Raw genomic sequence first — 14550 nt, 5'->3', positions numbered from 1 at the left:
ACGGAGAAAATTTTGAGACTTGGAAAATAGGTATTGTAAAATTGATAGAAGATAATAGAGTGGACGAAGCCCTAACCAGGATAGAAAATTCAATAGGAATGGCAGGAAAAGGTATGAGGCAAAATCTAAGTAAAACGCAGATAAAAGGTGGATGGTATAATACAGAATGTGTAAAGAAAAAGTCACTAGTTATGAAGGCACTTAGGAGATACAGGGTGGATGGTGGTTAAGTAGCTAGAGACGAATTTTGTAAAAAATGAAAGAATGCAGAGAATTGCTAAGAAAGACGAAGTCGGAATGGCAACAAAAGATGTATGCAGACATAAATAAAAGTGTAAGGACAATGAAAGTAGGACTGTATGGAATAAAATAAATCAAATAACCAACAAGAAGTCGGATTCTGGGGAGCCAATATAAGTCATAGTACACGGGTCCAGTATTTCGAGAAATTATTGAATAAAAAAGACAAATGGAGAGCTCGTCATGAGGGAATTATTGTTTCGGGGATTTTGAGTGTTACTCTGCCCGAATTAGACGAGGCTATTTCGACTCACGAAATAAGGAACCTGCTACAACGAGCCAAAAAAAGTGAAAATGAAGTGCTATTTCGGGTATCACATACGAATTTTGGAAAGAGGTGGGAGAGCGAAACGGCATTTAGAAATTTTGACAAGGATATTCAAATCAGTATTCAAATCCCTATCTCCCATTCCCATAAACGAACATTTGCCCCAATATGTCCTCTTGAATTCCAAATTAATCTTCATATTTTGATCTTTCCTACTTTTAAAGCCACCACTCAGGTTGACAGTTTACCAACTTAAGTACGATAATAATCGTACTATACAATAGAACGTTCACCACAGGAACAATAGTTACGCATGTATTACAATTAAATAGTACATTCAGATTGTACAATTTAAAAGTAATTTGGTGTATGACTACACGCTAAAAACCTAAAAACACTAGATACAACTACACAGATACATTGAGTGAGATTGACAGACTGACGAATGCGCGCGGCAAGCGTGCTATCTTGGCAAAAATATACCCCGGCTACCCTTCGTCGCAAAACATGGTACACTTTGCTCCGCGGGTCTTCACTACTTAATGTGGCGCTGTACAATTCAGTTAGCCGCGTCGAACGATACTTTGTGCGTATTATCACTTAATATTTTTCTTAATAATTGAATAAATTAAAGGAAAGAATTAGCTGAAAACACAACCGAAATAGTTTTATAAGTAATTCCGTTTCAGTTGGCTAAAATGGAATAAACTTTTATTTTTCTCCACAAAGATGGGGGGGACTGCAACCTCCCACGCCCCCCTAATCGGCGCTACTGCTGCTCATGTCTAGGAAACATATTAGGTAGTTTAGAAGTCTCTGACCGGGCGAGTTGGCCGTGCGTGTAGAGGCGCGCGGCTGTGAGCTTGCATCCGGGAGATAGTAGGTTCGAATCCCACTATCGGCAGCCCTGAAAATGGTTTTCCGTGGTTTCCCATTTTCACACCAGGCAAATGCTGGGGCTGTACCTTAATTAAGGCCACGGCCGCTTCCTTCCAACTCCTAGGCCTTTCCTATCCCATCGTCGCCATAAGACCTATCTGTGTCGGTGCGACGTAAAGCCCCTAGCAAAAAAAAAAGAAGTCTCTGAACAGAGTCCTTTTAAGACCAAAGCAAACCTGTGGCTCTACAGCTCTGATGAGCATTACCCTACCAAGCGACCTCTGCTCAGCCTGATGGCCTGCAGTTTTTAAGTCGATGTGTGGTGAGCACAACAAATTTTCTTGCCCATTATTCTTGGCTTCTTAGACTAAGGACTCTAACTCTTTATCAATTAACACCATCATTGTTCTCGTATAGCCTGACTGGACCAGCAAATATCTGTCAGAGTCTGGCAATAATCTCTGACTTGTCCGAGAATCAATTCTGGGGCTTCCGGGAATGCGGTGTACTTGCTATGCGTAGAAAACTCGGCCAGCTTTGTCCTTTAAAATTTGAATGTAAATGTTATAAGACTATATTGACATTGCCTTCAGATTGTCTAGAGTCAACGAAAAGTCCAACAACTGACTATTTGTTGTACGCAAGAGGCAAGAGATTGACCTTTCTCAAGTTAAGATCCAATGTATGTCTGACAATCAGAGTCATCTGTAGGAACGCAAGAAACAAACAAGTGACCAGTCATTTAAGAACGCGTAATAGGATGAACAGGAAGACAGGAAGTTGCAGGAAGATAAGAAGTTGCAGGAAGATAAGAAAAATTTGCAGAGATTATTGGTGTCCTTTTTTTCTGCTTTTGCTCCCTCTTCCAGTGCTGTCCTCTTTATCCTATTATGAGTTCCTTTTCTTGTTCGCCGAGCTCGATAGCTGCAGTCGCTTAAGTGCGGCCAGTATCCAGTATTCGGGAGATAGCAGGTTCGAACCCCGCTGTTGGCAGCCCTGAAAATGGTTTTCCGTTGTTTTCCATTTTCACACCAGGCAAATGCTGGGGCTGTAGTTTAATTAAGGCCACGGCCGCTTCCTTCCCACTCCTAGCTCTTCCTTGTCCCATCGTTGCCATAAGACCTGTCTTTGTCAGTGCGACGTAAAGCAAATGGCAAAAAATTGCCTTTTATTGTTCCTGTTTTTCATATAATTTTGACCTGACACTTCTTTTTTTGTTTCTTTTTACATTGGGAGAAGAAATTGATATTTTTATTGTGCAACTATGCCGTTTATTTTTTCAGTTTTGTCATGTCTATTTATAAATTGTAACACTAGTTATCTGTTTACTCTACATTTCTTACTTTGTTTTGCATATTTGTTTCTACAGCCTTCCACCGATATTAAGGATGAAATATGCGTAGATGAACACACCGTTGGTCAGCTTGTCGCTTGTTTCAAAGAAGAAGAGAAGTAAGTACTGTTTAACTTACTTACATTTGGCATTCCTAACCCTCGGCAATATGGAATTTTCTCCCCCTGCAGACAAGAGGTGGAGTGAAGTCCTCGATATCCCAATACCTTGCATTCAAGGCGAGCACAGGTCCATCCAGATCCTTCTCGAATTCTGTCTCCTGTACTTCACTCATGGTCCGAACTTCTTGGTTTGATTGTGGCTCATGAGAAAATTCGACAAAATTAAATAAATCGGCCTGTAGTATCTAGTGATCAGCAAGCCGCCTAGTTGGCACCTTTCGGTATCTGAGCCAGTACAGTGACTATTAATATTACCATCTCAGTTCTTTTCTACGTATTGTAATAGGTGTTCCTGGAGTGTCTCGTTGACCATGACCTTGCTGTTCGCCATTCTTGCAACATGTCCATTCTAGGGAATCAACCTGCCGTGAATTAGGCACTTGATTCTGTCTCCTTTCAAACCTTTGTACATATTTGCATTCTTCTATCGAAACCCTAATTTCTTTCATTAGTGAAACTTTGCAAATACCTCCTGTCTGTGATATCGATATATTTACTGTAACCTTCAGTGGCTTGTTAAGTTTCAAAGCCGTAGAATACACTGGCTGGTATGATGGCATAGCAGAATTTATCTTGTTGCACGAATTTTCTACAGTTTTTTCAGGTGGAAGAATGACATCAGACACCTGTCAGGACTCTTTCTTATATTTGTAGGCCGGATTGTTTTCAGATGAATGACCAAGTTCTGATGTACACAAATTACTTTCCAGACTCAATTTTTTTCTAATCTTTTAAAATCTGACTATGGATTCTGTGGCTGAAATTCCAACACCGATCAACAGAGACTGGTATATTATATTCTCTCTTGTGTATTTTTTTATAATTTATTTTTCACATCTCTCACCTCATTATAAACACTGCTCCAAGCAGTTTGGAGATAGTTAATTATCTAAATGTGAGTCTTTACTGCTCTCTGACATTTAGCTTGGCCTCCTGTTGCTGTTTCACAATCTATGTTCTTAAATCTGAAGCGTAAGTAGTAGCTGATTTCTGCACAATCTTGTGATCATGGGCAATGTATGGTAGAAATAGAAAACACCACCGACTCACTCATCTGAATAATCCAAGAACTATCAAATCAATAAAACTGAAATATGGTCATGAGTAACAGGTGAGCAACCTATTTGAAGCATGCATCATGTTAGGGTTAAATTAAGTGAGAAAACAAAAGTAAAGTTGGTGATTATTTCAAAGCAAGGAGTTTGCCTCAGAATCCTCAGTGTTCAGGCAGGTAGAAGGTATAATCCGGGATAGGAATGTTGGCAGCACTGTCTCTTGTCTTGCTGTGTTGGATGAAAGTGAAGGAATCAAATGTTTGGTTTTGCAAGAATGTTATTCTCGAATATTTAAATATAACAATTTATTCAACAACATAACCACAAAATAGTTGAAGATGGTGGTAGGCAGCTCCATAGTGATACGAGTTCTCAGAGTTTGTGCCGTGTTTATAATTGTATAAAGTGTAATGACATCTGCAAGATTAGTATCAAAGTACTCCTTGACAAACAGAGAACTGTATACAGGTGTAAAACTTAATAAGTGCTTATTAGTAGTATCCAAATGTGAGATTAATTCTTGTTCGTGGTGTAGAAGTTACGGTCTACAGTCCACTATAGGAATGGCTATCGGACGTCTGGAGGTTGGCGGGTTTCCGGAGGAAGCAATGTTGCCAAACCACCTGTATCTTTTCCCCACCTTGTGATGTGTTCAGTTACTCTCAGTGGAGATGTTGAATCGAACCCATGACCAAACTCAGCAGTCTCATTCAAATGCCTGTGTTACGTGTGTAATTCTAAGCATCATGCGAATCAACAATGTGACGTGTACATTTTTACTCACCAGTCCAGAGAATATGTGCAATGATTAATACATCTCTTCTGCAGGACATTAACTCGGGGGTGCAGACATGGCCATGTTGGAAATGTAGTTCTCCTGAATCTCAAAATCATTTTTAAAATTTGACATCATGCAATGTAAATTCTGATATTAGCAACTCAGAATATTTGACTGCATATAGCAAGACAGTTACCGAATTTGGTTTAATGTTTGCGACCTGAAATATGTGAAGCATGAACAGGCAGTTCTGGCCACTCTTGCTACTTTAGACCCACTAATTGTGGGCGTTAGTGAATCCTGGATAAATTCGTCAATCTATGACATAGAATTGGTATCTCAGTCATACACAGTATTTAGAAAACCTCAGGGGTAAGAACACGTAATGCCATGAAACCCGAATTCAACCCTGTGCGATTTTAGCAGCTGAAAACAAAGACAGAATTTGTTTGCATGGAATTCACATGCGCTGGAAACAAGTACCTTTTGGGTTCCTTGTACTGAGCCCCGAACCCCCCCTACAGTGACATCAATGAGGAATTACCGCTGCCTCTAAGTCATGTACAAAGTATCCAAAATGGATTCAAAAGTATCTAGAAGGCTTGGCTGGTGATTTTATCTCGGAAATGTTCCGGCAGCATGATCGCCTTCACCTCCAGCTTCTTCCCATCAGCCCATTAGCAGCGGCATTCATTGTCAAATTCTAGAACGTGTTCCTTAAACAATTAATTACTGAACGAACCGGTAAACCCTCTATCCTCAGTACTGAGAACGGAAGTGATCCTCTGTTTCTCCAAACACCTAGCACTTACAGCTACCATTAAATACAAGAAACCCCAGTAAGAAATGTAATAGAGAAGTCTATTACTTCAAAAAGCCTGCTGGGAACTGCTATCATAACTTCTAAGAAGCCATCTACCCATTGTTACCAAGATACACTCTCTATATATTACAAAATAAATGGTCAAAATGATATGCAAGAGTATTGTGCTTTAGAGGAAATGGAAACAGGATACAAGCAATCTTATTTGGGACAAATATAAATGCGTGAGGAATACCACCAAGAAATTCATCCATGAAGCATGCAAGAACCACATAAACAAGATAAGTTGCAACAGCAAAGGCATGTGTTAATACGTTAATAGTAAACACGACAAATCAGCACAAAGTGCATTCTACTCTAATGACAATATTTACCTCCCTCGAGGCCATTGCCTCAACGTTCAGTGAGAAATTTAAAGGGGACAGTAATGAACCACGGGAAAGTAAAAATATGTACTCAAACACAGCTAAGCCAATACCGCTCTCCCTCTCCATCCTTTACTTAACAGATGTCAGGATAATTAACAGCCTTCAAAATACTCGACCACATGCTGTTTTCTACCTTGACCACTTACCTCCAATTATCTTTGTGCAGTGTGCAAAAGCATTAGCTCCCTTGGAGCGGACCTTGGAACAAAATGGTGGCTAAACATTTGCTAATGGGACTGGGGAGATGGTGTAAAGTTTATGACTGATAGGGGCAAAATGGAAGGCAGCCAGAGGGGCTCGGAGTTGAACTTGTAGTTCTGTACAAGATAGTATATATTGTTTATATGGGACTAGGTAGGTTGTGTAAAGCCTAACACATTTTGTTTTACATCTCTATTTATGTAGCAATTTTGATAGAACGACTACTAGCACTGCTGTACAAGAATTAAATATTATAGTTCCCCTAAACTACCATTTTAACTAGCCTACTATTTCGAGTGTCTGTCTTGCTTTATACGGGCTTGAAACTCTACAGATAGAGTTGGAGATAACACCATGAGAGATGTAGGTTATTGAAGAGTCTGCAACATTATGGTGTACTGTATGCTACAGAAAAAAATAAAGCTACTCTACTGACTGTACTGTAAAGGCTATTAGTCAGTAACACTCACACAATGTAATTCTTGCCCTTTTTCTAGAATATCTGCTTCATACTTTGTGTAACAACAATCTTGATCGGCCCTTATCTGTTCCAAGCGTTCTATGAGTATGTTGGGATCTTATATCTACATACGGTAACAGAGGCTTGTTGTTAACATTTCGGACTACATGCAGACTGTTGATATCTAGAAAAGTGTATTGGTTTGTGGGTAAAAAATGCGTTGAGACCTCCTCAGTCGTCTTCTTTTTCATCGCCTCCTTCATTTTGTATCTGATCCTGCTGTTCTCCTTCTTTAGATATTTTCACTGTGATAGAACATGCAGTAGGCTTAGGCAATGAAACAAAAATTGAAAACTCTGATGGTGAATACCTTCGAGATCTTCGTTTTCTCCCTCTTCTTTATCTTACTTCTCTTCCTCTTGAGAGGTGAGCATAGGAACATAACTTTAAGTTGGAAATATTTTTATAGGTTTACTATTCATAAATAAATAATTATCTGGTAGAATAGATTTGAGCTCTCTAAACTTCTTTATCGGTGAAACTACACTGTAAATGTCTTCATGATGTTTGCCATTGGAAGGTTTCCAGAACAGAATTTTACACTGTTTTCACCGAAAAATTGTACTACACGACATCTTATTACGCTCTTGTTGTACCCCCAGAGGAAGGTTCTTCCGCAGTCTTTGCAAATATAACGTGGGGTAGATTGTTTCGTAGTAGATATTTTCCTAATGACAGTGAGAGGCAAAGAGAGATGAACCAATCTTTTTTTGTTTAATAGTTATATCCAGTTAGACCATGTTGCTATAGCACGGCAACATCACACGGACATACAGAATGTCAAGGTATTACGAGGAGCCAATATAGATTCTGATCACTACCTTTCACTTGTCAAGATTAATATGCAACCCTTTAGAAAAACACCAACTCTCCAAAGTAGCCTTACGATACCCAGGTTCAACACTCTGCGACTGCGCAATGAGGATTGTGATTTTCAGGATACCCTCAGGAAGAACACAGAGAAAGAAGGATGGCCTGCCTTACAAAAGGCCTTGCTGGATGCTGCTCAAGAAACTATCCCTGCCTCATCAACCAAAGGGAAACACCCATGGTGGAATTCAAAGTGTGATGAGGTTATAGAAGAAAGGCGTAAAGCCTGGACTAGGTGGAACCAACATAAAATTGAAGCCAATTATGAAGCCTTCCTCATGCAAAGGAAAGCTACAGGTAACACCATCCACAGTGCCAAGAGAAATTACCTCAGGAGCCTAATGCAACAGGCTGAAAATAATAATTTTCAGAGAAACAACTCAAGAGACCTGTACAAAGGACTTAAGAAGCAAACGACCCAGTACACAGCTCCTACCCTCATCCTCCACGGGCCAGATGGAAAACTTCAACTGAACAATAAAGACTGCACCGAAACTGTTGCAGATTATTTCCAGAAGCTACTAAACGCAGAGGAACCTAAAGAAAAGCTTATTTTCCATGAGCCTTCACACAGGAACCCTGATTCTCAACCATCTACGAGAGAAGAAATAAAGGACATCATCGGTGGTCTCAAGAACAACAAGGTTTCTGATGAAGACGGCATATTTGCCGAGATGTGGAAACATGCAGATGACCAGTCTTTGCAGAGCATCCATCAAATCATAAAGGACATATGGACAACAGAGTCCCTACCCGAAGGATGGACGTCTGCCTTGATTCGTCCCCTCCACAAGAAGGGAAGTAAGACAGACTTCAACAATTATAGAGGTATTTCCTTGTTACAAATTACCTACAAGATCCTCACTGTAGCCCTGCTCAATAGAGTCACCACACAGCTAGACTCACAGTTAGGTGAATACCAAGCTGGTTTCCGTAAGACTAGATCTTGTCCAGAACAGATACACAATCTTAAGACAGTTTTCAATTACAAAAGCCGAGGTGGACATCCCTGGGTGGTGGTCCTAGTAGATTTTCAGAAAGCTTATAACTCTGTGGACAGAGACACCCTTTTCTCGATACTATGGGAATTTGGCCTGGATGGGAAGACCCTAAGATTGGTTCAAGCCACTCTGAGTAACACGACGTCCAAGGTCAGGTTCAGAGGTGAACTATCCAAAAGCTTTCCAATCAGAACAGGAGTTAGACAGGGTGATGGTCTCTCCTGCATTCTCTTCAACTGTGTCCTGGAAAAGATCATTAGGGAATGGAGAACGATGCTACCACCAAGAGCTGGAGTGAAGCTTGGGTACAAGAGAGACAACCTCATTGTCCCGTGCCTAGCCTTTGCCGAAGACCCTATTCTACTGGCAAACAATATAGAGGAGGCTACCTACAACTTACAGAGTCTTCATAGTGTAGCGGTTAAGACTGGTCTGTAGATCAGCATCCAGAAGACTGAATTTATGACCAATATCAAGGAGGCCCCTTCTACAATTTCTCTCACAGACGCTACCATACGAAAAGTACCTGCAGTTAAGTACTTGGGAGAATGGATCTCTGCGAATCAGAGCGAGAACCTAGCCATAGATGCCAGATGTACCAAGTTTGAAAGGACTTATCACTCGTGTCAAACTCAGACACTACAATTCGGTTGTCAAACCATTTGTTCTGTATTCTTCTGAGTGCCTTGTAATGGCTAGGAAGGGCCCACTCAGAAAGCTAGAGTTAAAAGAGAGGAAGATCCTCAGGAGGATATTAGGACCAATCAGAGAGGAAGGAGGCACTTACAGAATCCGCCATAATGATGAACTGTATGAACACCAGGAGGACATCGTCACGTCTATAAGGAAAATGCGCCTGACCTTTTATGGACACTTGGCCCGTCTGGATTCCAAAAGACTCACCAACAGGACATACACAGTAACAGGAAGAGGCAAGGCTTCTAAGAACAAATGGATCACGTCAGTTAAGTCGGATATGGAACAACTAGATATCCCACTAGGACAAACTCATGACTGACTACTGTTCCGTCAAGCCATCCGACACGGAATTTTCCCAACGTCCCTTACAAGCAAGAAGACTACAGGAACTAAGTGGACAGAGGAGAGAAAGCTGGCTCATAGTCAGCAAATGAAGGAGTATTGGAAGAAGAAGAAAGCAACAACTTTACCGAAGAGTATATATGAGCCCCGTGGTCCTCAGTAGGCCTAAACGACAAAGAAGAAGAAGAAGAAGAAGAAGAAGTTATTTCACTCTCCTCACTATGGGACTGAGCCATCAGTCTAACAAATCGACTCTGTGGCAAATTGCATTTACAGATATTTGTTTTAGTTATGGTTGTGTGCTAATTTCACACATTTCATGGAAGTAAACTTAAGAAAATTTTCTTCTTGTTTCCTGAAACACATTGTCGGATATAAAAATTGTTTTCTTGTTAAAGTATTGAATCACTACAAACATCATAACAGAACAGAAAACATTGTTTTCCTCGAAGTGAAACAGTGTTAAATATATATTTTTTATTTTTTGCCTAGATACATTTATATATATTTTAAAGTTCAGTATATAATCGATGACATAAAAGTTTTAACAAAATTCCTCTCCATGTGAATAAGCCAAGTTGTCATAATTTCTGAGGAAGAGAAAAATAAGAAGAACCTCGCCCAGAGATTTGTGATCTATGTTTGTCCACAATTCCATTTTGTGTTTAAATATATCTTGGAAGTGGGAAACAGTCCTTGGTAGGAGGTGTGATTTGTATGGCTTTTAATCCCCAGGCTTGACCCCTACAGCCAGGGGAGGAAGTGAATCCTGTGGGATGCCTTTTAAAAATTTGGTCCAAATGTACGTTCCATTGAAAATAATTTTGAAACGTTATGCCTAGTTAGGTAAGTGTGGTTGTTACAGCAAGGGGTTGATTATTTACAGTTAGAAAGCGTTTGTTAGTTGCACGGCATATACGTTTACGGTTAGGAAATAATATATTTTTTCGTTACATTAGTTTTGATTTGTCAGAGATTGAGTCATTGTTCGAGTTAATTTAAATTGGTTTTGGGACGGGATTGCAAGGAATGGTTATTGGATTCCGCAGCCATTATTGCTGTGTGTGCTGCGAGCTGACAAACTTATGTGGGGGGGCATAGGTTGGATAATATTGATAAAAATAACCGGACATACAAAAGTGGTGACAGTGGGACACCTTGTGGTACTCTTGCTTTGATTGGAATGGTGTAGGTAAATGTGTTATGGATACTGATTTTGGCTAGAAGTAGGTGATTGTCATTGGAACTGGAAGGTGATGGAGTTTAAATATCAGCCTGTTGAAAGGCATTCTTAACATCAAGACAGGTGAGTGCTGCGCGTATTTTTGTATGTAAATATTTTGTGATGGATATATAGATATGGAAGACATGGTCATGTATGGTGTGCTTAGGACAGAAGCTGGCGTGTTACTGAGGCATATGATGGGAGCGAGTCGGAATAGGTGTAGATACAGTGAGGTAAGATGATTCAAGAAATTTTAGAACACTCTGTTAGAAGAATTATGGGACGATATGAATTTAATTGGGATGGTGGTTTTGGGGGTTTCCAAAATAACAAATGTTTTTGGTATGTAGCCAATATGTGGGAGGGGAGGGGAAGAATTCAGTTTGGAGAATTATGGTGTATACTTTGTTTAGGAGTTGTAGGAAGGGTTGTGGTGCTTCTTACATGTGTCAGTACGTAATTTGATCTACTCCAGGGACAGTGTTCCTTCTTGTTGAGTGTGTCTTTTATATCTTAGACTCTATTAAGAGCATTTAGGGGATGTTGAGATTCAGGAGGTGGAGGGGATTCAAAGGTAAAAGATTTTCTGTGATCCCCGAATATTCCGATATTGCATCGTTGTCAGGATGGTGGATATTGCGATCGGAAGATGGTGAGAAAATTACATTATAATGATCTGCAAGAATTTCAGTTATTGTTTTATTATCACTGAGTGCAGATTTGTTATGTATTACTGGGCAATAGGGATAGTATTGCTTTATGTTTGTCAGTTGTTTTAATTTGGTGTGGTATTTTCGAGTGTTGGTTATGTTGCATAATTCTGTGCAAGTATTTGCCCATGCTTTTCTTTTAATGGCCTTAATGAATGATCAAGCATCTGAGTATTTGTCTGAGTATCTGTCTGAGTATTTGGTTTGAAATTTCAAAGGTATACCTTGTAATGTTCATAGGAATATTTTAATATTTTAGAGTGCTTAGGGTGGGAGGGGAGGTTTGGAACGTTGGGTGGTGTGGTGAGGAATATGGAGTTGGTTATCAATAGTTAGTGGGGAATATAACTTGTTAACATTATCTTGTAATTCATGCTGTAAAGTAGGTTGTTCTGTACTGCAATTTATGTCTGATAGCGTTTGTATGCTACCCAATAGGTTCGTGTATACAACATGAATGTTGGGGATAGTTTGTTATGTTGCTATGGGTTTGTTAGTACATTTTTATGGTTATTAGGGCAGTGACATTGTAATTTTCCGTTGAGAGTAGTATGGTTATGTCACAGGGATTGTTAGGCACCATCCCTGAACTTTGTGTTAAGAATACCGCCAACTTTCGGTGTGCCAGGCTTTTATATCCTGATTCCCTTTACAAAAAATTGCAAATGTTTCGGAAGCTTGAAGAACTTCATCAACCATTTCTTACTCCTGAAGAAAGGGAATGTGAAGAAAATTTTCTTGAATAATGATGAAATGGCGATTCTGGCAGGTTTGTTGGCCAATTTCCTGTTCTTCCTGACATTACACTTGTAGATCAGTGAAAGCATAAAGCAGTTAAAACGCTCAAACACATTTAAGATAATTTTGCTAGATTTCGCGACTTGAAGCAGCTGTATGTAATTTTCTTGCATGAATACAGTGAAACAGTACACGCGAAAATTGCATCCCTTGAGACTTATAATTCATGAAGCTTTTATATGCCCCACCATTGTGTTCTCAAAGATTCTAGCGTAACAACCAAGCCAAATGTTCACTTTTACGGATGACGTGAATCATGAAATAGCTTTGAACTCTCTGTAAATGGTTCACCCTGAAATTCAACCTTACTTCCTATCTATTGTTTTACGGTTCACAACTTACCTTGTTACTCTTTCAACTGATATTGCTAAGATGCACAAATTTGTTTTAATACTTCCCGACCACAGGAGTCTTCACATTATTGCGTGGCGTGAATCCTCTGATGAGAAAATGAATGACTACCACCTTACTACATTTACACGGTCTTCCCTGTTTCTTGCTCCGAGATTTCTGGTTCAACTTGCTGACAAACACACAGAATCTCATTCTATTTGCATCTTCTTGTTTTTATGTTGACGACGTGTTGACAGGTACTATCTCGTTTGAAGTAGCTGAGGAGCTTCAGTCAGAAATTTCTTCCCGGCCTTATAGTTCACATGTTTATCTCAGAAATTGCACAACAAATTGTCCGGAATTGCCAATATCCCTGTACATGATAGAGAAATCATGTCATCAGGTAACCTCACTACGGATGAAGCTATAAAAAAAATAGGTGGTATTTGGCACCCTAAATATGATGAGTTTGAGTTAGAATTAAAGTTGAAGAATGCACATAAAGAAATCACTAAGTAAAGCATTCTAAAAATTATTACTTCCTTATTGCACCCTCTTGAATATTTTGGATGTGCTGTGGTTACATGCCGTCTAATCATATCTTTTATTTGACAATTGGAAATTATATGGCTTATCAGTTAGAAACTTAATCTGAAATTTTTGAGAATTGGAGTGCTATGTAATATGATAAGAAGCAATTTTGGTACATACATTTTGTTTTCTTCTCTCTAGATTTGCGAACGTTGCATTATTGACCGGAAGTCCAATGGATACATGTAAGAGTAGCTGCAAGATATTGAAAGAAGGAAGTGAGGTAATGTGCATTTTGCCTACTTGTAAAGAGTACAACATACACGTGTTTTCTGACTCTGATCGGAGAGAAATCCATCCCGTTAGACAACGCGTATTCTGTTGTAATGAATGTGGTTCGAAGTTTTCTGCGAAGGCGAATCTTCAGCGACACATGTTTAAACACACTGGTGAGCGTCCATATTCCTGTAGACAGTGTGGAAAAGAGTTCGCCGAGAAGTATGCACTAGCGCAGCACCTGCTTACGCATACTGGTGAGCGTCCATATTTATGCAAACAATGCGGTTCGGAGTTTTCTGTAAAGTCTAATCTTCGGCGACACATGCTAATACATACTGGTGAGCGTCCGTTTGAATGTGGAGAATGCGGTAGAAAGTTTGTCCAGAAGTGTACACTCAGGCAACACCTGCTAACACATACTAGTGAGCGTCACTATTCTTGTACACAATGCGGTAAACAGTTTACTCACGCTAGTACTCTCGGTAAACACATGTTAACGCATAATGCTGTACGACGATATTCCTGTAATGAATGCGGTGAGAGATTCTCTTCTAAGTGGTATATGCGGAAGCACCTGCTTACACATACTGGTCAGCGTCAACACTCCCGTCAACGATGTGGTCGTGCATTCACCTACAGGCGAAATTTTCTACAACAGAGGTCATAATATATTCTGCTACCGTATGCGACAGTAGACGGTACTACCTGCGACTGTCTGGTCGAGGGTCTCGCGGCCGATAACAAACCAGGCAAACTAAGGGAAAACCAATAGCTGCGAGCAGAGGAGTTTCCCTTAGAAGGTTGGATAAGATGAGACCTTTGTGTGGGAAATAACACATAAATTCATCAGCTGCCGCCTTGCAGTGCGGCAGGGGACTGCCAAAGGCTAAGGGAGACCACCCAGAAAGAAAATCCTCTAGTACGTTAGGCCTAGCAAGTCAGTACAGGAGTACAATGCAGTTGCTTTCAAAACGAAAACGAGCCTCGGAAAGAAA

At 40.0% G+C, this 14550-nt stretch overlaps 1 protein-coding gene across 1 annotated transcript in view; it reads left to right on the top strand.

Annotated features, from left to right (window-relative positions):
- The window catches only part of LOC137502864 (uncharacterized), a 138917-nt gene that overhangs the window by 109126 nt on the left and 15241 nt on the right, over nucleotides 1-14550 (top strand). Inside the window, exons 4-5 of the mRNA XM_068230021.1 lie at nucleotides 2817-2899; nucleotides 13478-13637. Coding sequence (XP_068086122.1) covers nucleotides 2817-2899; nucleotides 13478-13637 — 243 coding nt within the window. The remainder of the gene's footprint in view (nucleotides 1-2816; nucleotides 2900-13477; nucleotides 13638-14550) is intronic.

This window comes from Anabrus simplex, chromosome 13 (assembly GCF_040414725.1).
Source record: "Anabrus simplex isolate iqAnaSimp1 chromosome 13, ASM4041472v1, whole genome shotgun sequence".
Classification (NCBI taxonomy): domain Eukaryota; kingdom Metazoa; phylum Arthropoda; class Insecta; order Orthoptera; family Tettigoniidae; genus Anabrus; species Anabrus simplex.
The sequence above is the reverse complement of the archived record's forward strand: the minus strand, read 5'-3'. Positions and strand labels throughout refer to the sequence as shown.